A 22,910-nucleotide genomic window follows, 5' to 3' on the forward strand; every position below is an offset into this window, starting at 1 on the left:
GCTGAGCAGAGAGCTGGATGATGCGGGGCTCAATCCCAGGACGCTGAGATCATGACCTGAGCCGAAGGCAGAGGCTTTAACCCACTGAGACACCCAGGCTTCCCCAGATTTTAAACTTTAGCAATAATTGTCTTAGTCCACCCAGGCTCCCATAACAAATTGCCACAGACAGGGTGGCTTATAAACAACAGAAATTTATTTCTCACAGTTAAGGAGGCTGGAATGCAAGATCAGGGTGCCAGCATGATTAGATTCTAGTAAAGGCCGTCTTCTGGCCTGCAGACTGCCAATTTCTGTCTCTGTTCTTAACATGGTACAAGGGATCTCAGGAGCTCTTGGGCTCTTTTATAAGGTACCAATCCCATTCATGAGGGCTCTACCCTCATGACTTAAGCAAATCCCCAAGGCCCCACCTCTTAATGCCATCACGTTGGGCATTAAGATACCAACAAACGAATTTTGGGAGGACGTAAACATTTAGACCAGCAGTAACATAAGAGTCTTAAAATAATAAAACTTCCTTTAAGTGTTGCTTTACCTGAATCCCACAGTTTTGAGATGGTGTGTTTTTACTAACCTCATTTTGAAATATTTTCTAATTTCTCTTGTGATTTCTTTCTTCTTTGACCTATAGATTATTTAGATGTATGTTACTTAATTTCAGAGTGTTTAGGGATTTAATAGTTATAATTTTGTATTGGTTTCTGGTTTAATCTTGTCAGAGAACACAATCTGTACAAATTCAGTCTTTTAAAATATATTGGAGTTGATATATAGCCCAGCATATGTTGTATCTTAGAATGCACTATGTGCCATTGAAAATAATGTATATTCTGTAATTATTGGTTGTAATGGTCAATAAAGCTCAACTAGATTAAGTTAGTTTATAGTTTTATTGAATTCTTCTAGCTCTTAAATGATTTTTTTGGTCTGTTTATCCATGAGAATTTTTTTTTTTGTTTTAAGTTTTATTTGAGATATAATTGGTATACAATGTTAAATTAGTTCTTTTTTCAGGTGCACAACATAATGAGTTGACAATTTGGTATGTTACACAATGCTTAACCATGATAAGTGTAGTTACCATCTGTTGCCATACAATGTTATTACAGTATTATCGACTATATTCTCTTTGCTATACTTTTCATCTCCATTGTTGATTGATTGATTGATTTTAAGTAAGCTCTACACCCAACATGGGGCTTGAACTCATGACCCTGAGATCAAGAGTCACATGCTCTACCAACTGAACTAGCCAGGTGCCCCTTGATTTATTTATCTTATAACTGGAAGTTTGTACCTCTTAACCCTCTTAAGCTATTTTGCCTGTGCCTCTCCCCACCGCCCTTTCCTCTGGAAATCACCAGTTTGTTCTCTGTATTTATGAGTATTTCTGTTTTTGCTTGTTTTGTCTTTTAGATTACACATATAGGTGAAATCATAACATTTGCCTTTCTCTGTCTGGTTTATTTCACTTAACATGATACCCTCCACGTTGTCCGTCCGCATTGTCACAAGTGGCAAAAATCTTCTTTTTCATGGTTGAGTAATATTCCATCATGTATAGATGTGTATGTCCCCTCTTCTTTTTTTTTTTTTTTAAGATTTTGTTTATTTATTTGACAGAGAGAGAAATCACAAGTAGGCAGAGAGGCAGGCAGAGAGAGAGGAGTGAGCAGGCTCCCTGCAGGGCAGAGAGCCCGATGCGGGGCTCGATCCCAGGACCCTGAGATCATGACCCGAGCCGAAGGCAGTGGCTTAATCCACTGAGCCACCCAGCGCCCCTGTCCCCTCTTCTTTATCCATTCATTATCCATCAAAGGATACTTGGGCTGCTTTCATAGCTTGTCTATTGTAAATAATGCTGACATCAATGTAGGGGTGTATATTTTTTTTGAATTAATGTTTTCATTTTCTTTGGGTAAATACCTGGTAGTGTAATTACTAGATTGTATCATGTTTCTATCAATCCTTTTACTTTTCACCTGTGTCTTCATGTTTAAAGTATGCCTTTTATAGATTACGTACAGTTGAGTCTTTTGTGTTTAGTCTGACAATGATGATCTATGCTTTTTGGTCTAATGAGTTTAGCTCATTTGCATAGTATGTTGTTCATTAGCATTTAAAATAACTTTAATAATTTGTGTTTAGTGGTATGATCTTGCATTTCTATTTGTCCTATCTGGGTTTTTTGTTGTTGTTTTTCCTCTGTTCCACTTTCCTTGCCTTCTTTTGGGTTAATCAAATTTTTTTGGTATTCCATTTTCTTTCTTCCATTGGATTTTATTTTTTAATATTTATTTATTTATTTTTAAGATTTTATTTATTTATTTGACAGAGAACAAGCACAAGCAGGGGGAGCAGCAGGCAGAGGGAGAGGGAGAAGCAGGCTCCCCGCAGAGCAGGAAGCCAGTTGCGAGGCTCGATCCCAGCACGCTGGGATCATGACCTGAGCTGAAGGGGACGCTTAACAGACTGAACCACGCAGGCGCTCCCTCTTCCATTGGATTTTAGCGATACCTCTTTGTGTACTTGTTTTTTGTTTGTTTTGTTTTTGTTTTTTTTCTGACTGCTCCAAGGATTACACCCTGCATTATTAAGTTATCATAGTCTATTTAGGATTCATATTATGCTACTTCACATAAAACGTGAAACACTCTCAACAGTTTAAGGATACTCCTGTCATCCTCTGTGCTATTCTCGTCATATATTTTACTTCAATCCACATTACATACCCCACAACACAAGTTACGATTTTTGCTTTAGATAGTTAGTTGTCTTTTAAAGAGATTAGGAGAAGGAAAAACAATAATTTTCTATTTACCATTTCTGGTGTAATTTCTTCCTGTAAATCAGATTTTTAATCATTTCTTCTCAGGTCAAAAACCTTTCTATTTCTATATAGAAACTTTATATTTCTATATAGATTACTATATAATCTTGTAATGTTAGTTCACAGGTGACAGATTCTCTGTTTTCATTTATTTCATGTTTTCCCTTCTTTCAGTGATCACAGCCTTGCACTGTCTGTTCCCAGTGCCTCAAAACAATAGGCTCTTAGATTTCGTCCAGATTTATATTTGTGTGTGGCAGGGTAAGTCCACTTAAAAGCTACTCTTTTGTGGCTGAAAGAGGCCATCTCGTCTGTTTTTGTGTTTTGGAATTCCTTTTATTCAAGTGTTCGACTTAAACTGATCTTTTGCTTTTTCTCCCCTCCCATTCTCTGTCTACTTCTTTTCTTTTATTTATTTATCTGACACACAGAAAGAGATCACAAGTAGGCAGAGAGAGAGGCAGAGAGAGAGGAGGAAGCAGGCTCCCTGCTGAGCAGAGAACCCTATGCGGGGCTTGATTCCAGGACCCTGGGATCATGACCTGAGTTGAAGGCAGAGGCTTTAACCCACTGAGCCACCCAGGCGCCCCTCTACTTATTTTCTTTAACTCTCTAGATGATTTTTCTCAGCCTTAACTTCAACTCTTCTACTGAAAATATAAATTTCGCTACCATAATTTTAATTTCTAAGAGCTTTATCTTGTTGTTTTTTAGAATTAATTCTACTAAACAGGCCATGTTTCAAGGAGGTAGTGTTTCTTGGTATCCCTCTTCCTAATGACAGGAAGGAGTTTCTTCTGCCCTCTGTATTACTCTTGATTTGCCTTTCCTGTGTATTTGCTTTAGTCCCTGTTTTTCATGTTGGGGATTGTCTGAAAATATTTGACAATCTTTGGGCATATTTAAAAGTGAGGCTAAACTCACAGAGTTCTTCCTGTGGGGGAAGGGCTTGTCTCCTACTGGCCGCCCCCGTAGTAATCAGGAAGGACCTGGTCATTTTGTTTGGAGACCCTGGATATTGGCATGTAGGTCTTTTTTCTTGCGCAGTGCAACAGAAATGTACTGAGCACTAAGTGGAGTCCTCCAGTGTTTTGCTTGAGGAGGATAAGCCTTGCTGCCTGCGTTCTTGGAGCCTAATCAGGGCAAGAGGCTGAGGGTCTCTGGTGAGTATGTAGACTTTCACTTAATCCCTCTGTTTTGGGCACGATCCCTCACCCCAGCTTTCAGGTGACCTGGTGTCTCTTGTGTACAAGTCCCCTTAGATCAACCTTTCCAAAGTGAAATCTCCACTTCTTTCGTTGGTGGTGGTGGGGGGGTGGTAGTTGCCTTTCTTCATGGGGGAGAAGAAGAGACTTGGGGTCTTACTGCTCCTATGAAGAATCCTGGCAGATCCTTCCTCTTGCAGCCCACCTCCCAGTGCCTCCCGGAGTCTCCAATTCCTGAGCCTTTGGGCATTTTGGGGGTGAAAGCACATACTTTGGGAAGCTTTCTCCCACAGGGCTTAACCCTCTAGCCTGCTAGCTCAGCATCTGCTTTCTGGCATCTCGTTCACTGTTGTCTTTCCTTGGTTTGTTTTGTCCCGGTAGGATATTCTCTTTTGGTCCTTTTGCTCTCACTTCAGTAGGGTTTCAGAAGGAAGAGGAGATAAACATGTGTGCTCAATCCCCTACGTGTCTTCCTTCTGTTATTAAAAAAAATGGAGGGCACCTGGGTGGCTCTGTCCGTTAAGCATCTGCCTCCAGCTCAGGTCATGATCCCAGGGTCCTGGGATCGAGCCCTGCATCGGGCTCCCTGCTCAGCAGGGGGTCTGCTTCTCCCTCTCCCTGCATGCTCTCCCTCTGTCTCTCTCTTTCTTGTTCTTGCTTTCTCTCAGATAAATAAATAAAATCTTAAAAAAAAATGGGAATGAGGGCCCACTTAAAAAATGGTGTACTGATGGGGATGATAGAAGAAAGACAATGTGGAACCTCTATTCAGAGACCCATCATGGAGAAAAAGGCATTGACCTTACGTTAAGAGCTTGGGGAAAAACAAGTATATTCTTATATTTTTAGGTCAAAATAATACGCTCAAGAGAAAAAAAGTCCAGACAGTGAGTCCAGCCCTTCTGTTTTCCAGGTAACTGAGCAGCTAGGTTGTGTGTGGAGTGGGACTGACTATAGGAGGTGATCGTGCGACCATTCTTCTTGCTTTTATTATTTGTTCATTAATTCTTCCCAGAAACGTCTGTTGTCTACATGCTGTTTGCTATGCTCTGGTGCGTCTTGCTGTGGGGATTCAAGAGGCACTGACTTAACCCCACACAGATGTTTTCTGGTTGTTCACAAGCATGAAGGGATGTAGTTGTCCTTTCTTCGGGCTGGGTGCCTGCCGTGGATTTTTTTTTTTTTTAAACTTGTTGAGCGAAGGTGAAAATGGATCTTTGTTTTCTTAATTTTGGTCAAGAAGGAACCACCTATGTGGGACAATTGTGATAAGGGGAGGGAAATACAAGGCAGTGGAGACTCCCTTTCTTGTGACTAGAATCATCTGGATTGCTCTGATGAGAGCCCATGGCTAACAGTCGCTATTGAACACAAGGACTCAGCGTCATTTTAGTCCTCACGCAGACTTTGTGCGGCAAGATTTAGTGGCAGTTAGGGCCCAGGGAAGATTCCCTCATTTACTGTCAAGCTTTAAGCTACCATATCACCCCCTTAAGGGCACACCCTTTACGGAAAGCAAAAGGAAGAAACAGCTTGCCGGGGAGGAAGATGGCCAGACATTTTCTGCCCCTAGGTCTTCTCTCCTCCATTCTGGAAAGAAGTCTCTTGGAAGAATGATATTTCTTGGAAGAGCCATAGTTCACTTCTACAGTGTGGAACCAACTGGAGTTTCAGTCTACAGAGAAATTCAGCCCCAGATGACCTGGCCTGCAAGTTGTTTGTGGCTTTAGCCTTCTCATTGTCACCTGAGAGGCTAAAGGAACTCCCTGTGGCAATTTCTAGGTCTCTGTCATATATTAAGAATAAGAGTAGGGGCGCCTGGGTGGCTCAGTGGGTTAAGCATCTGCCTTGGGCTCGGGTCATGATTCCAGGGTCCTGGGATCAAGCCGCGCATCGGGTTCCCTGCCCAATGGGGAGCCTGTTTCCCCCTCTCCCTCTGCCTATTGCTCTGCCTACTTGTGATCTCTCTGTCGAATAAGTAAAATCTTAACAAAATTTTTTAATTAAAAAAAAAAAAAGGATTGGAGTATACATACACTCTTCCGCCTGCATAAGTGTGTGTGTGTAAATCACATAATCCTATCCCTATATATAAGTGCCGTCATCTTTCAAAATTCTTTCTCTTTTCCTCTGTTAGTCCCCATCCAGCTTTATACTCTCTGCACAAGATACTGTCACGATAAGGAAGGGCAGGTCGGCAGGTCGGGGTCCTCTCAGTGGCATTTGTAAGAGGAGAGGGCTTGTTGAGACAGAGGGGTCAAGGTGGAACAGAGTCTGTGAGGTCTGGGAGGAAATGTGGGAGGAGCCCTAGAGAAGGTGCCGAGGGACGAGAACTGGAGACCTAGAGAGGGAAGAGGAAAGGCCAGATACAGGTTGGGTATGATGAAAGCAGAGGCAGGGAATTGTCCACACTGGGGAGAGGGAAGGAGCCAGGGCTTCCTTTAAGTACTTTGTGTTTGCTTTTCCTATTTTACTTCTTATGGCACACTTCTGAGGTCTGAGGAAGCGTGGGGTAGGTGCAGCTCCCACAGTCCTAGAACTCAGGGAAACTTATCAGTGATTATAGGTGATTTTCAGGTCTTTTTTTCACCCAAGCCTGACAAGTCAGACCTGTAGGCTTTGTGCCAGAGCCGGGGAGAGGAGAGACGGCTCTAAGAGGGATCCATGCACCTCTGTTCAGGTTCAATAACAAAATGACAAGAGGGTCTATCCCTAGAAGCTTCCTCTCCGCCTTCTGCCAGGAACTCAGAAGGAAGAACTCCTGAAGGGGGAAGGCTTAGCTCAGCGATGCTCTACTAACAGTGGAAACTGGCCATGTCTCAGAAAATGAAACCTTCCATCTTTAGAATACTATATTGTCCCCCCCCCAAAAAAAAAATTCTGGTTATAGACTAACACTCGCTTATAAAAAAGAATCCAAACAGAAAATGAGGAACTCTGTTTCTCCCAGGGTGAGCGTGACTTCCAGCACAGGCCTTTCTGGCCCTGAGAAAGTTTGCCCTAGCCGTGTAGTCATGAACAAACTGAGGTTCCAGGGGCTTCGTTTGGCAGAGCGGGGAGTGCAGAAGCCAGGCGACTACCACAGGTGGTAGACCTGGAAGAGAGAGGAGCATCGGGGCTCGCCAGCAGAAATAGATGTCGCCATCTGGCACATGAGCCCCTCGGATGATCCCGTTACCTCCCTTCCCTCCCCCTTACCCACGTGGAGCGCAGATGGCATTTAAGATGCATTTGATTAATTTTTTTAATGACAGAGTCCTGGTTTTAAGCAAACCTCGGTGGAAGGTGATGTGTTTTGTTAGGCATGTCTGGCAAGGTGGAGCTCAGAGACTAGGGGAGAAGTTTCTGAGGATGGCTTATCTCTGACATGGTTGCTCGGGAGGGAACCGGGCATCCACTGTTGGAAGAGCAGAAACGTAATCCCAGGAAAGCGGCCCATCAGCATGCCAGCTACCCACAAGCAAGTCCAGTTGATTCCTGGATGAGAGGTGTCTCTGCAGAAAGATCTCCTGGAGGCACCCCTCGCCGGTGCCTAAATGACTTTCAGATCGGACTTCCAGACATAGACAAATTGTTGGGTGGCTTAGGGGTTGATTTTGTGCAGGATTTGAACATAAATACCGGGCAGTGGCCATTTGGGATATGGTTAGGAAAGCCAGATGTGCTGTGAATATCTTGTTGGATTGCAACCTCTAGACTCTCAGTGGTTGTGAACTTCCAGAACCTTACTTGGCACTGTGAGATCTCGGAGGAACAGGACACCTGTCTCGATATTGTTGTTGTCGTTTGTTCCGGGCCTCAGTTCACGTGGTCGGGCTGTTCCCTGGCACGTCTCACATAGCTTCAGCACCCCCTTCAGCAGCCGTGACCTCACGCCTAGATTCCCGTCACAGGGTGGACTTGCGTCCAGTCCAGTCAAAGCTTGACTCTTTGGACTGGAACAACCCACCCCTTAAAATGCCGCAACCAGTGCACTCTGGAAACAACCCCCCAGACTGAAACTCCTCGTCTAAGTAAGAGAGGCTTTGATGCTGGAATTGGTTGAGGTATCACTCACCTTGTTCATGCAGGGACAACCCATCCGTGGGCTAAGGAACAGTGCTCCTCCCTTTGAGTCAGACGCTCTTGCTGGACTCGGGGAGGCATGCTGTGCAGAAGGGGTGTGTTTGGAATTGGATGAAACTCTGGGCATCTCTTCAGATTCCCTCCTCACACAGCGGATGGCCGGAGGGGCCTCTCAGTCCATGTCATCTGCTCTAGAGACCAGACAGTAAAGAGAACCCTAGTTCTGCTGATGATCAATCAGAATTCCACGCCCCACCCCCCTTCAGATCCATGAGAAAGAAGAGGAAGAGTTCAATGAGAAGAGTGAACATGATTCTGGTATCAATGAGGAGCCTCTACTCACAGCAGATCAGGTATGAATGTTTCTCTTGGTTCTTGGGACTTTTTGTTCTTTGGATCAAGAAAAAGTCTAAGTACATACGTGTCGTGTCCATTTAAAGCAAAAGACAAATATATGGTCTCATGGTTGCCTGGGTCGATGACTTGGAGTGTCTGGGTAAGGGAATTCATTTCTCTCTAGGCCTCCGTTTACCCACCTGCAGTGAATAGGAACATAATTCCTGATCCTCGGGTTGGGCGGGATTCATGTTTGATTATAGCCAGAGATAGGCCCGGTGTTGACTGGCTTCAGTTCTTGCTAAGCCTCAGAGTGCAATCTCATTACGTGAGTTGGGGGCAATCAGAGGGGGAGACAAACCATGAGAGACTGTGGACTCTGAGAAACAAACTGAGGGTTTTGGAGGGGAGGGTGGGTGGGGGTTTGGGTGAGCCTGGTGGTGGGTATTAAGGAGGACATGTATTGCAAGGAGCACTGGGTGTGGTGCATAAACAATGAATACTGGAACACTGAAAAGAAATAAAATGGAAAAAAAGAAGAGTCAAGACACTTAAATGAGGGTGCCAAAGACTTATTCTTGCAAAAATAGAGGTGACAGTTGAGGCTTTTGTACAATGGGTATTTTCTCATATTTCACAGAATACCCAAAATGCTGAGCTTTCTAAAAGGAGTCTTCATGGACAGTTGTGTCTTTGTTTAATTAAAAAAAAAAAAAAAAGATAGTGCTTGACCTTTGATTGAATTAGTTAAATGTTGGCTTTAGTCATTTATTACTTAGGAGGGAATCATCTTGGGTCTCTGGATTCTTTTTTCAACTTTTTGGTCAATGAATATTTCTGGGCAACTTTTTGAGCAGGAACCATACAAGGTTTCACAGAGTAGTTCCGAAAAAGCTCTGCCAGGAGCCTGTGGTGCCAGAAAGCACTTTTTGGCCAAAGGAACTCTTTCAGATCTGAGGCAAAAAGGTGGGATATAAACAGGTAAGGGTCAAGAGATTGAAGGGCACCAGATGAAAAGAGAAGAGGCCTGACAGCTCTTCTTGTGAATTGTAGGAGGAATACAATTCAGTGATCCAAGGTTAGCGAAAAGTTCTCTGTGAGAGGAGAAAAGTCAGCCGTCAAATTTCTGAAGGGGGCTTGTCGTTTGCTTGCATTTTATAAATGGCTTTCAGGAAGCAAAGACTAAGTATTCCCTAAATTTGCTGAATGGAAGTGAGAAGGTGTGGGAATAAAATAGAAAGAATAAAATAGAAATTACTCTTCAGGCGGGCACCCTAAGTCCTCTTGTCCTTGGTCCAGCTGACGTGAAGAAGCCTGCCTCAGAGAGCACCCAGCCCAGGGGCCAGGAGCCTGAACCCATCACAGAATCAAGGACAGACAAATGCATGAGTGCCCTGTCGTGACCAGACCCATCCATGGACGCCTTTCACATTGTCTTTGCTTCTTCCATTTTCTTCAGTTAATGAACAGAGCAGCTCTCCTGTCTTCCTCTGGCAATCCTCTGATTTAGCTCTCTCTTGTAGGCACAGATCCCTAATAAGAGGGGAGATTACTGCTGGGTTCCTTGGTTCCTTTCTGCTCTCCAGACCCCACCTACCCTTTTGTTATTTTAGCTTTTTTGGCATTTGTGGCTATGCAGCTTTAGCTCCTACCTAGGTGAATTCTGGAGAAATTTCCTCTACCTAAAAAAAAAAAAGCCTCCCCATTTTGAGTTGGTCTAGGAACAGCATAAGCACTGTAACAATTAATGGGCTGGGTTTTGTGTTAAAGTCGGGGGGATAAAGTGTTTTCCCACTTAGAAATAAAGTGCTCAGCACATTGAAGTAAATGTTCCCTTCCAGGCAGCTCTGCTTTGGTTCCTGAAAGAGGAGTTTATTTCCAATAAAGCACTCATCTAAATGGTGTTCTTGGAAGAGATTTCACATTTTAGAGTGCTTTACATTAACGGAAGAGTGTATGTAAGCCTTTGGTCAGATCTGTTTTTATTATTATTCAATATTTATTAAATAACAGTGTTGCTTTAGGAATCTTATAGGCAGCAAATTAGAAACATCCTTAACTGACCCAAATCCGAGCCAGGATGTCCCCCCGGCAGAGACCAGAGTTAGCACTCTCTTGCGTACCTTCTTCAGGTGATTGAGGAGATCGAAGAAATGATGCAGAACTCCCCAGACCCTGAGGAAGAAGAGGAGGTCCTGGAAGAGGAGGATGAGGGAGAAACCTCCTCCCAGGCAGACTCCATCCTCCTGCAGGAGATGCAGGCCTTGACCCAGACCTTCAACAACAACTGGTCCTATGAAGGTGAGGGGCCCGGCGGGCGGGCTTGCCCAGGATGGACCCTCCTGCCTGTGAGCATCCGCTTCACATGTAGCTAGTCGGACCTCCAACCCAGGGAGTTGGCAACCACTTTCCTATTGGGCGTCAGGAGAGAAGTTAGCAAATTTTGGGGGTGGGGAGAAAGGCAGTCGAGCACACTCAAAATGGTAAAACCAAGCAAAGATGAAGATGAAAGCAGAACGAGCAGAAGAAATCAGAACCCCCCGTCCAAAATGAGGCTCCCATGAAATCAAGGAAAAAGGTAATAACCATGGCAGCTGGTATTTCTGGAAAGATCTCTATGTGCCAGACCCAGTTCTCAGAGTCTCTGTGTATCATCTCATTTCATCCCCACCCCAGCTCCATGCGGGTTGGGGTAGTTGAGGGCACTGAGAAGCGAGGTGGCTTGTTGGATGCCGCTGTTGGGGAAACAGAACCACCCAGAAAACCTCCCTTCCCGGGGAGGAGGCGCACGTGTGGGCCGGTGGGGACTTAGAAACATGGCAGAGGGAAGGCGGGCCGGGCAGGTGACGAGGTCCGAACACGGGTGAAAATGGAGGCTGTCTGAGGAACTGAGACTCTGTGGCTCCTAAGAGCAGAGGCCGGGCGAGGGCAAAAGCCGAAGGAATGTGCTCGCGATGACGGGGCTGATTTGGCTGCGGAGCTCTATTCAGGCTGTTCTCAGCCACACAAAGGCCCCAAACATAGCCGGGCTCCACGAAGACTCAGGAAAACAACTCAAGTGCACGGGGACATGGCAAGGGCAGAAGGAGGGGGACAGCTCCAAAGAGCAGAATAAAGGGGGAGGGCGAACCGAGTCAGCAAATCCACAGGCCATGGCAGAAACAGAACAGAGAAGTAAAATGGGTGCTGGGGCAGGAACTAAAGATGTTAGAAAGGGACAAATGTGAGAAGATGCTCACTCTCCAGCCCCCCAGATAATTTTTTTTTTTTTTTTTTTTAAGTAGGCTCTATGCCCACCGTGGGGCTTGAACTTGTAACCTTGGGATGGAGAGTTGCAGGTTCTACAGACTGACCCCAGACGCACTCCCCACCTCCCACCCCCAATCTATTTTAAATGAAGAAATCTGAGGGGACAAGAATTTACCACAAAGTTACCTGTATCCCATTATCTCAGCTTCCTTTCCCTTTTCCCTGACAGCAGGCTCGGTACTGGCCAGCCCAGGTGTGCTTTTCAGCGTTTGGTCCCAGTCAGCCGCACATTTCCCTCGTTTCTGAATTTCTGGGCTGCTGTGCGGAACCGTGGGGTGAAGGGGGCCTCAGACCCGTGTGTTGAGATTGCTGGCTGGCTAGAGCTTGATCAGTTCTTGGGACAAACACCACCTCTCTCCTGCTCTGCAGTACATATGCCCAAAACCTCCTCTGAATGTTTTCTCCCCCGATCCTTGACCCATTTTGCACCAGGAATATCAGAGACACAGAGGAAAACTAGGAAGAGGAAGAAGGGATCAAAAAGTCACATGCCTGTGCATGCACATTTTTTAAAAAAGATTTTATTTATTTGACAGAGAGAGAGATCACGAGCAGACAGAGAGGCAGGCAGAGGGGAAGTGGGGAGCAGACTCCCCGCTAAGCAGAGAACCCGATATGGGGATCGATCCCAGGACCCCGAGATCATGACCCACGCTGAAGGCAGAGTCTTAACCCACTGAGCCACCCAGGCACCCCTGCCCATGCACAATTTTATTCTATTTTTTTTTTTAATATTTTATTTATTTGACAGAGAGAAATCACAACTAGGCAGAGAGGCAGGCAGAAAGAGAGGAGGAAGCAGGCTCCCTGCGGAGCAGAGAGCCCGATGCGGGGCTCGATCCCAGGACCCTGAGATCATGACCCGAGCCGAAGGCAGAGGCTTTAACCCACTGAGCCACCCAGGCGCCCTTTTATTCTATTTTTAAAAAAGATTTTTATTTATTTATTTGACAGAGATCACAAGTAGGCAGAGAGGCAGGTAGAGAGAGAGGAGGGGAAGCAGGCTCCCTGCTGAGCAGGAGCCCAATGCGGGGCTTGATCCCAGGACCCTGGGATCATGACCTGAGCCGAAGGCAGAGGCCCTAACCCACTGAGCCACCCAGGCACCCCTCCATGAACATTTTAAAAAATGATTTTATTTATTTATTTGTTAGAGAGAGAGCACAAGTAGGGGGAGAGGCAGGCAGAGCAGGCAGAGGGAGAAGCAGGCTCCGTACTGAGCAAGGAGCCCAACAGCATGGGGCTTGAACCCAGGAGCCTGGAATCATGACCTGAAGTCAAAGGCAGATGCTTCACCAACTGAGCACCCCCGGTGTCCCTGTCCATGCACATTTTTGTGAATGGAGTCCATGGGTTTCTGTGGGGGCTGTTTCTTCTTCCTCTTCTGTTTTCCTGAGAGCGGTGTTCACTTTGGCCTTTGTATATGGGTCCCTTCCTTCCTGGGGATGCCCCTAAATTCCCCGTCCTGTAAGGAGGTGGGAGGGGTCCCCTTGGGAGACATGGCCCCAGGAGCCATCCAGTGGGTTCTGGCTCGGAGGCAGTGGTCATCTGCAGGTCGGTCTCCCCCTGCAGGTCTAAGGCACATGTCTGGGTCGGAGCTGACCGAGCTGCTGGACCAGGTGGAGGGCGCCATCCGGGACTTCTCGGAGGAGCTGGTGCAGCAGCTGGCCCGCCGGGACGAGCTGGAGTTCGAGAAGGAAGTGAAGAACTCCTTCATCACGGTGCTTATCGAGGTTCAGAACAAGCAGAAGGAGCAGCGGGAACTGATGAAGAAGAGGCGGAAAGAGAAAGGTCTGAGCCTGCAAAGCAGCCGGATAGAGAAGGGAAACCAGATGCCTCTCAAGGTATGTGAAGCCCCCCGCGGGAAGAGGAGGTGCGCCCGGCCTCCGGTCCTCACCCTGTCCAGCCCCAGTACCAAGCCTGCGCAGGACCCATAAGCAGACCTGGACTAGCAGGGGCTGTGAGCAGGACCATGGGCAAACAGTAGGGCTATAAAGAGAAAGAAGGCCTCCCTTTCTCCTTTCCTCCTCTTGAGGACCTCGGTCTAGTAGGGGCACACTGGATGTGGACACTGGAAAATACTTGCGTGTGGCCTGTGCTCCCTGAGGCAAGACCTTAGAAAGAGGGGGGAAGACAGTTAGTACTGAGGGCACTGTGCCTGGGACTCAGGTCAGCATCCCGGCTACCCGTCCTGACTGCTCTCAGGATGACGGGAGGGGGTTGCAAATTCGGACACCTTGCTGGGAGCCTGAGAGGATTCTTCAGACCCCTGGTTCTTGATCAGGGAAGCTCCGGAAAATGAATCCTCCAAGGAGATTGTTCCAAACACCTTGGCCGAGGCTCTGTCCCAGACGTCCCGAATTGGGCCTAGGCTTGTGCGTTTTGGTAAAGGCTTCCCAGATATGGACGGTAGCTTTGCTTACATCTGCCCTTCCCAGTGGCCGGACACTTTGTTTTCCTCTCTAAGATGCTGTGTCATCATCTGTCCCAGGCATACGTGTCTGCTTTATTCTTCTCTGTCCTTGAGGAGGCTGAAAGGAGGAAACCAGGAAAGGGCAGGAGGACACATTGCCCCAAGGGACTAAGATAAGAGTCTCTGAGACTCGACTCTTGGTTCTTGCAAAGCTCAGCTTTAAGTTTTGGCCTATTTGTTAGCTCAGGTGTTATCTGGGACAGGGGGTGGCCGGTGGGTCTGGGTAGCTTAGGGAGGACACCCACGTCCCCGGGGAGCGATGACTATGGAGCAGGAAGCATTTGTTCTTGAGCCCTGCCCGTCCTCTCCCCAGCGTTTCAGCATGGAAGGCATCTCCAACATTCTGCAGAGCGGCATCCGCCAGACCTTCGGCTCCTCAGGGACAGACAAACAGGTACCCGCCGTTCCCCGGCTCCCAGCTTTCCTCCTGGACCCTTGCAACCCGGCCTCCCCTGCAGAACAGGACGCGGTGATTCACTAGCCCTTGGGCAAAGGGAGGTCTGAACATCTTCTTACACTCTTCTTCTTCTTCTTTTAGATTTTATTTATTTGTTTGACAGAGAGAGAGAGAGATCACAAGTAGGTACAGAGGCAGGCAGGGAGAGAGAGGGGAGGCTCCCCGCTGAGCAGAGAGCCTCATGCGGGGCTTGATCCCAGGACCTTGAGAACATGACCTGAGCTGAAGGAAGAGGCTTAACCCACTGAGCTACCCAGGTGCACCCTTCTTTTTTTTTTTTTTTAATTTAACTTATTTATTTGGGATAGAGTAAGAGAGAGCATGAGCGCGAGCAGCAGGGGGTGTGGGCAGAGGGAGAGGGAGAAGCAGGGAGCCCAATGCGGGAGTTGATCCCAGGACACTGGGATCGTGACCTGAGCCAAAGCAGACGTGTAGCTGACTGAGCCAACAAGGCGCCCCATCATCTTCTTCCACTCTTAAGAAGGAACAGTGTCTTTTAAAGGGTGAAACTGGGTTTTGTTTTGTTTTGTTTTTTTTTGAGCTGTTGCCGAGCCCTCAGGCACAAAGGTGAGTAAGTTCTGGGCCCTGCCCTCAGGAGGTGCATAACCTGATCGAAGGGACAAGCTTGAGATCGTGGAGAGCGTGCATGTAATTGTGTACGTGTTAGACATCCTTGTAGCTGAATCCTAAGGGTGAGAATTCTGGCACTGTGGCATGGGAGGAGATTCTGGGAACATGGAACCTGCTCCCCTCGTTTTGCAGAACTAAGATCTGGAGAGATTAGGTCTTCTCTCAAGACCGCACCGCTAGGAGCAGAACCAAGACCAAAAGAGAAGTCTTCTGGTGTTTGAGCTGCAGCTCTTCTCACTCAGTCCCCCAGGCTACCCAATCCCCCCAACCCCCCAACCCCCCAACCTTCAGGAGCTTTCCGGGTACCCTGTTCTTGGGCCCCACAGGGCCAAGATGATCTTGTTGTAGAAGCACCTCACATCCAGCAGAGGGAGCAAACCCAACGTCCAAGACCAAGGGCGGGGTTGAGCTTCTCTCCCTGGTCACTTTTGACAAAAGAGGGACTGTTTGATTTCATATTGCCTGCCCAAGCACACAAAAGTATAATCTGCCTTTAGAATGTTCTCTGTGCTCAGCCTGAAGGAGAAAAATCTCCCCAGGATTCCTAAATATCCAAGAGCTTCTGGTTGTCCGAAGAAATGTGTTCGATGGAATGGAGGGCTGATGTGGGAAAGTCTTACTTTTAGGGACTTTCTTTCTTTCTTTTTTTAAAAAAGATTTTTATTTATTTATTTGACAGATAGATCACAAGTAGGCAGAGAGGCAGGCAGAGAGAGAGGAGGAAGCAGGCTCCCTGCTGAGCAGAGGCTCGATCCCAGGACCTTGAGATCATGACCTGAGCTGAAGGCAGAGGATTTAGCCCACTGAGCCACCCAGGTGCCCCTTTTAGGGACTTTTGACAGAGACAGGAAAGGGTACCGAGGTAGGGGTGTGCGGAGTATCATGGGTGTTGCTGTGCCTGTCAATTTCCATGGAGCACATCTGGGAGAGACGATCACAGTCCCCGTGCGAACTGTCCACGGGTCTCACCTGCGGAGGGACCACACTTGTGTCTCCAGCCCTGCCTGGCATGTTTGTATGTTTGTCTTGTAGTATCTGAACACGGTCATCCCTTATGAGAAGAAGGCCTTGCCCCCGTCAGTGGAAGATCTCCAGATGCTGACAAACAGTGAGTTCCTCTCATCCTCAGAGAGACGGACCGCCCGCTCCTGTCCCTCCCTCCCCGTAAGGGGCAGCGTTAGATGGGTGGAACTGGGCTCCGTGTCCCTGTGTCACTCCCCGCCTGAGCGGGGGCAAAGCTACAGTGCTCTGCAGTGGCACACGGAGCCGTCTGGTTGTGTCCCTGTTTCCTTGTAAAGGGCAAAGCCTTGCCAGGAAGGAATGAGTTGGTGGAAGAGGTTGGGGGCGGGTGGGGGCTCACCCCACAGTTCTCAAAGCCTTGCCTTCTCCACCTTGTCTGTTCTCTTGGCAAGAGCTTGCTGTTGCTTCGTCCCACCTATGGCCCCACAGCAGGAGGCTTGGTCGATGGGGCTGGCTGCATTGTTTAAGGAGAAGCAAGGTTTCTTGGGTGGCAGGAGTGGGGGACAGGAAAGAATAGTTTTCCTTCCAGGAAACGACTGCCTCCTCTCCTCTGCTTTGGCTCTATTGTCAAATATTAACAAACATCCTGAGCGATGGGAGAAACCCGTGTGTGACAAAGAGCCGTCTGTAGGCAAAATCTCTTCATGTACATCAAATGCAACAACCCCCAAAAGGCAGGGGGCTCTTGGGATCAGCCATCAGGGTCAGCCTGATTCTTTTAGGAAGAGAAAAATCTGAGGCTGAGACGGGGCGGCAGGCGCAGTGAATCACAGGAATGTCCATCTCCCTGGCAACCGTGAACTGCGCGGAGTGACAGAGTCACCGGGCCTGTCCAGCCCAGGGGCGCCCTGCCTTTGCCTGGGAGGGAAGGACTTGAGCATCAGGCTAGCGCGGGGGGAGGGCAGGAGGAGCTGCTTCTGTTCTGCAGAGGAAGACAGACACCTGCTGCCCCCCTCTGCCTCCCGCCCACCCTGGGCTATAAAGGTGACCAGACATTTTCATTGTTATCAATCTGGGGACCAAAGCAGGCGGTTCTGGTAAACAGAAACCCTGGCTACATCCATGGATACCGCGTCCTTGAGAATCTGGAATTTTCAACTCAAAGTACATTGGCATCTTCTTCACTCCTTTTAAACTCCTCTATTTGCATAAATATGCACTAAGACTTTTTTCCAAGGGAGCAGACAGAAGCGAACTGACATTTATAGGTGTTTGTGTTTTCACAAGCAGTAAGCATTTGGAAAATAATTTGGACAGCTTACGAAGGTTGATATATGTAAAGTACTCGATCATGGTTTTTTTTTTTTTTTTAAAGGAAGAGCTATAAATTTATTACAGATACCCATTCAGGAATTTAGCGCGAAATCCTTTCATTTTAATTAAGAAACTGTGCGTTTATTTACATGTTTCAGGTCCGTTTAGAAAATTTTAATTGGAGTGTTTCCATCATTTAGAATAGTTTGGAAATACAGAACAGTGAACAAAAGAAAATAAATAATTCATTGTCCCCTCCACTGTGGTTACTATTTTGGTGTTTTCAGCCATAATGTTTTATGTCTTCTCCACATACTTGGGATTATACTGGCTATAAAATTTTCTATCATGATTTTAGTCATATCAGTTAACATTTGGTTAACATTCTTTTTATGGCTCTCTCTTCTATCATGTGGGTACACCACATTCCAATATTTTATTCTTTTTAAAAGAAAAAAACTGCCATCTTTCCTGAATGTGAATTCTGCGGCAGGTTATAAAAGCTTTCTTTTTTTTTTGGCCAGTCCTCATATGGATCTGTGAATGTCTCTTCTTTATTCCTGAACCAAAGGCGCAGGCCCTGGACCAGCTCTATACATTTTGGACTTTAGCAATAAACTTAGATACACATTGGCTGAAAGCAAGGGTTGCATGTTTACAGCTGTCTTCTTCTTCTTCTTTTTAGATTTTATTTATTTATTTGAGAAAGAGAGAGAGGGAGAGAGCACGCACCAGTATGGGGAAGGGAAGAAAGAGATGCCCCACTGAGCAGGGAGCTGGAGGTGGAGCTCGATCCCAGGACTCTGGGATCATGACCTGAGTCAAAGGCAGATGCTTAACTGACTGAGCCACCCAGGCACCCCCATAGCTGTCTTCTTGGAGCGGCACTTGGTGCGCCCATATTCAGTTGTAAAGTACTTGCAGCCTGTTAGGTTGACACGAATACACGTCTAAAACTACGGAAGGAGTAAAAGAAACCAAGACCCGGAGGGCCCCAGTTTCAGGCTCTTTCCTGCCTCGGGACCTGGCCACTAACTCACGCCACTATCTCATGCCGACCTGAAGCGAGGCAGCGGCATCAGTAGAGAGCAGGGCCATAGAACAGGATGGAGATCCGTCCCCTATACTGCCGAGGCTGCCTCCTCCTGGTGACCGGTGCCGGCTGACCTTTATTTGCAGAAAAGCAGAACGTACTCCCTGAAGAAGACCAGACCGTGCAGAAACAGCGTATAGAAAGGAACATCCCCTGTGGTCTCGTACCCAGAGATAACCAGTCTTAACAGATTCACGCACATTCTTCCAGACTTTTTCTATGAATATTAGCATTGATTTATTCATTTCCAAGCGAGTCCACGATGCTCTGCAGCCTTCTTGCTTCCCCGGTAAATATGTCTTGAACCCGTGAATCTGTTGCTCATTTTTCATAGCGGTCTATAAGACTACATGGGATAGATACGCCGTGGCTTATTTAAAGCCACGTGTGATGCAAAATCCTGCACTCTCTCCTGCCATCATTTTTTGATATTGTAAACAAAGTCCAACAACATTCTTAAAAGATTTTCTACAAAGCTGACTTCCACAATATGTATTATGAACATGAGAAAGGGGCACCTCGTTTAATAACAGAAAAAACTATTTTCAAAACTTCCATAAAAAAAAGCTTTTATGCTTTCGTAACTTCCCTCTTGTTTGCCTTGTATGTGTGTAAATCATCAGAAGTCTCAATGAGGAATCCATGAGCTCCTCGAGGGTCCGTAAATCTTTTGCACTTCCACAGATTCTAGCACCGTGGTGGGCATAAAATAGAAAAAAAATCATTTGTTAAAATAAGTTCATTTGTTATTAATAAATAGGAATAATAATTTATAATCGTAATAATCAGAGAAAATCTTCCAATATCTGTTTACATGCATGGAATGTCTCTAAAGAGTTTTGTTGCCGATTCAATGATGGGATGACTGTTATTCTTAACATTTAGATAGCATCTGAAAGCTGATTCTTTTTTTAAATTGCTTTATTTCTTTTCTTGCTTATTAAAGAGAGATACTTAGGAAATAAGGTGGAGATTATAGATGAGCAAAAAAAAAAAAAAAAGTAAAAGATAAAAGAAAACAAAGTCACCAACAGGCCACTCTGATTTTTGGATGTATTCTACTCCATCAGCAGGTGGAGTGCTGATGCTTGACAGAACCTTCTAGATGTTTGCTCCGTACTCAGTGATGTCTGGTTTCCTTTCTCACCCTGGGTTGGTTTGATTTCTCACTCTGAGTTGGTGGGTTGTCAGCTTAGAAGTGACCTTTATGCCATGCTGGCATCTTGGCTCATCTCTCTCTCTCTTTCTCTCTCTCTCCTTCCTTAGTTCTCTTTGCCATGAAGGAGGATAATGAGAAGGTGCCCACTTTGCTAACGGACTACATTTTAAAAGGTGAGAGCAGCCCCACAGGGCCCCCGGAGCAGGGCTTCCCCGGGGTCCCCTCCCCAAGACCTCCTGCTGAAGGCAGGGAACCCGCTCTATTCCTCAGCCTTCCCAGAGCGTCCCGCCAGCCCAGATGTCACTGGATGCGTGGGGCCAGGGTCCTCCAGTGGGCGATTGTGAGGCCTCTCAGGAATGGGGTTTTGTCTTTGCATGTTGCCAGGAGGCCTGAGAAGGGGTTTCCTTCTCCCTGGAGTCACCAGAGCGACTCCACATTAGAGCTGCAGAACCAGCATGAGCCTGATTGTGAAAGTTCTGGAGAGTTCAGGCTATTTCGTAGGGGAAAAACAGAGCCCGGGGCTACATTTACTGGTCTCAGTTGCTTGAAGTCATGCCTAGCTACATCCTTTCCCGACTTTTGTTTTATCTTTTATTAAGGGAGCTGTTAACATACATAAAAGCCGAGTGACGAGAATAACGACTCTCATGTACTTGTCCTGCTTCAGCAACCGTGGATTCATGGCCGATCTTGTTCACTCACACCCCACCCCCGCTTCTCCCCTCCATATGATTTTGAAGCAAATCCCAACCATCAATTTTCTTAATCTATAAGTATTTCAGTGAACATTTCTAAAACATAAAGACTCTTTTCAAAAACCTAACCACAATATTGTTATCACAACTAGAAAAATTTAAAAAATTCTCAATATCTTTGTCCAATCAGTGCTCACATTTCCCTCTTACATGTTCTCATCTGTTTGAATTAGGATCCAAGAGGAGCCCATACATTGCAATTGGATAATATCTCTCCTGAGTCTCTTTTTATATATACACAGGTTCCCCTTCCTTTCCTTTCGTTCCTTGAAATTTATTTCCTGGAGAAACAAGGCTGTTTGCCCCATAGAATTTCCTTGTTTTGGCTTCTGCTCGTCAGTTGTGTCCCCATGGTTTAATTTAACATGTTCTTCCATTTTTTGTATTTCCTGTTAGCCGGCAGAGCCAGAGGCTGGATCAGACTCAGTCTCAAATCTTTTGATAAGTGTTACATGATCAGTGGCGGGAAACTTCCATTAAGAGACACATATTCTCCGGTTGTCTTTCTTTCTGTGATGTTAATATCTGTATTAGTCTGCTCAGGCTGCTACAACAAAATAGCACCGGGGGTAAGGGGTATTGTTGGGGGCGGGGGGGACACTTCAACAACAGAAATGTGTTTTCTCAACAGTTTCAGAGGCAAGAAGTCCATGATCAGGATACCAGCAGATCCAGTTGCTAGCGAGGGCTCTTTTCTTGGCTTGTAGACAGCCACCTTCTCGCTGTGTCCTCACGTGGCCTGTCCTGTGTGTACGTGAAGAGAGAGAATGAGGGCTTTCTAGTGTTTCCTCTTATAAGGACGATCAGAGCAGAGCACCGTCCTGTGACACATTTACGGTCACCTCCTTAGAGGTTCCGTCTCCAAATACAGCTGCACATGGGAATTTGGCTGGGGGCCCCGCACCCTCAGGCTGTAACAGTATCCTCTGATGGTCATCCGTTGTCTGGGTTCCTGATTTCATTCGACTTTGCCCACAAGCACGCGCGACGCTGTGTATGCTTCCAGTAGGCTTGTGGATCTCAGATAAGAACCTCTGGGTGGTATTGTTTCCAAAAGGATCAGAAAGATTAGTCTTAACTTTCTGCAAAAGGAGTTCAGGCTAAACATTGGGAAGAACTTCTGCCTCTTAAAGGTTTCAAAGCCAATTTCTCAAAGGAGGTCTGTGGAAATGGGTTGGGTAAGTCTGGGAGCCCGAGGACTGGACCCCTTTCCCCACCACGATCCACGGAAATGTCAGTGAATTCATAAAACTAGTTAACATTTACTGAGCACTTTCTGTTTGCTTCTGAACAACCCTGTGGGGTAGGCAGAGGCACTGTCTGTTGTACACACGGAGAACCGAGTGCGGAGATGTAGAGCGATGTCCCCAAGGTCGTAGAATTAGCACAGGCCGGATCCAGGGCTTGAACTCCGGCAGATAAGCACCAGAGACCGGATCGGTGCACCAGGCGGCCACCTTCCTGTCCTCTCTTCCTTCTTCCAGAAGGAAGACGTGTGATGGCAGTAATTCCCTGGGTCCCAGGGGGGCAGGAGGCTCTCTGCTCAGGACAGGACCGCCTCTGGGCCGGGGCTCCCCTGGACTGGCAGGTCCTGACCCGCGCTGGGCTTTGACCTCTCTCCTCTCTCCTTCTCTCTGCAGTGCTCTGTCCTACCTAACCTTGCCCTTGGGGGCAGCCTTGCCACGGAGGTCACGGAGCAAGAGTCATTCCAACCCAGGGACTGCATGACACCACGTAACCTCCGACGTGTATTTAAACGTGTATAGCTTAACCTGGATTAAACATGAGCAAGCGCGCGGGGTCCTTTGCTGTTGGCTTCTAGTCCTAGTGATCATTGGATGCATGACCGAGGGGCAGGGCTGGGGAGGCACCTCTCCGCCCGTGGCGGAGGAAGGCGAGTGCCTTCCCGCTCACAGTGTAGTCTGGCTCCAGCCCTCGAAAACAGCTTACACTCTAAGACTAATTTTGAAATAAACCTTCATTTAATTAATATTCTTCATGGGCTCTGGAGCGTGGTGTGTCAACCCTGGAGAGAAAGGCGGTGGCGGGACTGCCTTGACATGACGTTCCGGGGCTCACAGCCAATGACTGGGTGTTGAGGGTCCCGAGCAGGGGCCCTGACGTGGGGCCCATGGGTACAGTCAGAAGGAGGAGGCCATCCACTGGCCCTGAGGATCTTGCTGCTTGGCAACTTTAAGGGAGACATGCAATGTATAAGAGGAACCGCTGGTGGGGGGGGGTGGTCAGACTAGAGGGGCCATGGGGACATTAGCAGATAAGAGGGTCTCAAGGAACAGCCCGTACCTCCCACTGAGATGGCC

The 22,910-nt window shown here is 47.0% G+C and overlaps 1 protein-coding gene across 2 annotated transcripts in view; it reads left to right on the top strand.

Moving 5' to 3' along the window:
* FEZ1 (fasciculation and elongation protein zeta 1) overlaps positions 1 to 22,579 on the top strand; it is a 45,593-nt gene extending 23,014 nt beyond the window's left edge. For both annotated transcript variants that reach the window (XM_046017263.1, XM_046017264.1), the window contains exons 4-10: positions 8,370 to 8,456; positions 10,572 to 10,740; positions 13,321 to 13,592; positions 14,535 to 14,615; positions 16,341 to 16,416; positions 19,942 to 20,007; positions 22,230 to 22,579. In XM_046017263.1, the coding sequence (XP_045873219.1) occupies positions 8,370 to 8,456; positions 10,572 to 10,740; positions 13,321 to 13,592; positions 14,535 to 14,615; positions 16,341 to 16,416; positions 19,942 to 20,007; positions 22,230 to 22,246 (768 nt within the window). In that variant the 3' untranslated portion in view covers positions 22,247 to 22,579. The remainder of the gene's footprint in view (positions 1 to 8,369; positions 8,457 to 10,571; positions 10,741 to 13,320; positions 13,593 to 14,534; positions 14,616 to 16,340; positions 16,417 to 19,941; positions 20,008 to 22,229) is intronic.
* The last annotated feature ends 331 nt before the right edge of the window (positions 22,580 to 22,910 follow it).

This window comes from Meles meles, chromosome 8 (assembly GCF_922984935.1).
Source record: "Meles meles chromosome 8, mMelMel3.1 paternal haplotype, whole genome shotgun sequence".
NCBI lineage: Eukaryota > Metazoa > Chordata > Mammalia > Carnivora > Mustelidae > Meles > Meles meles.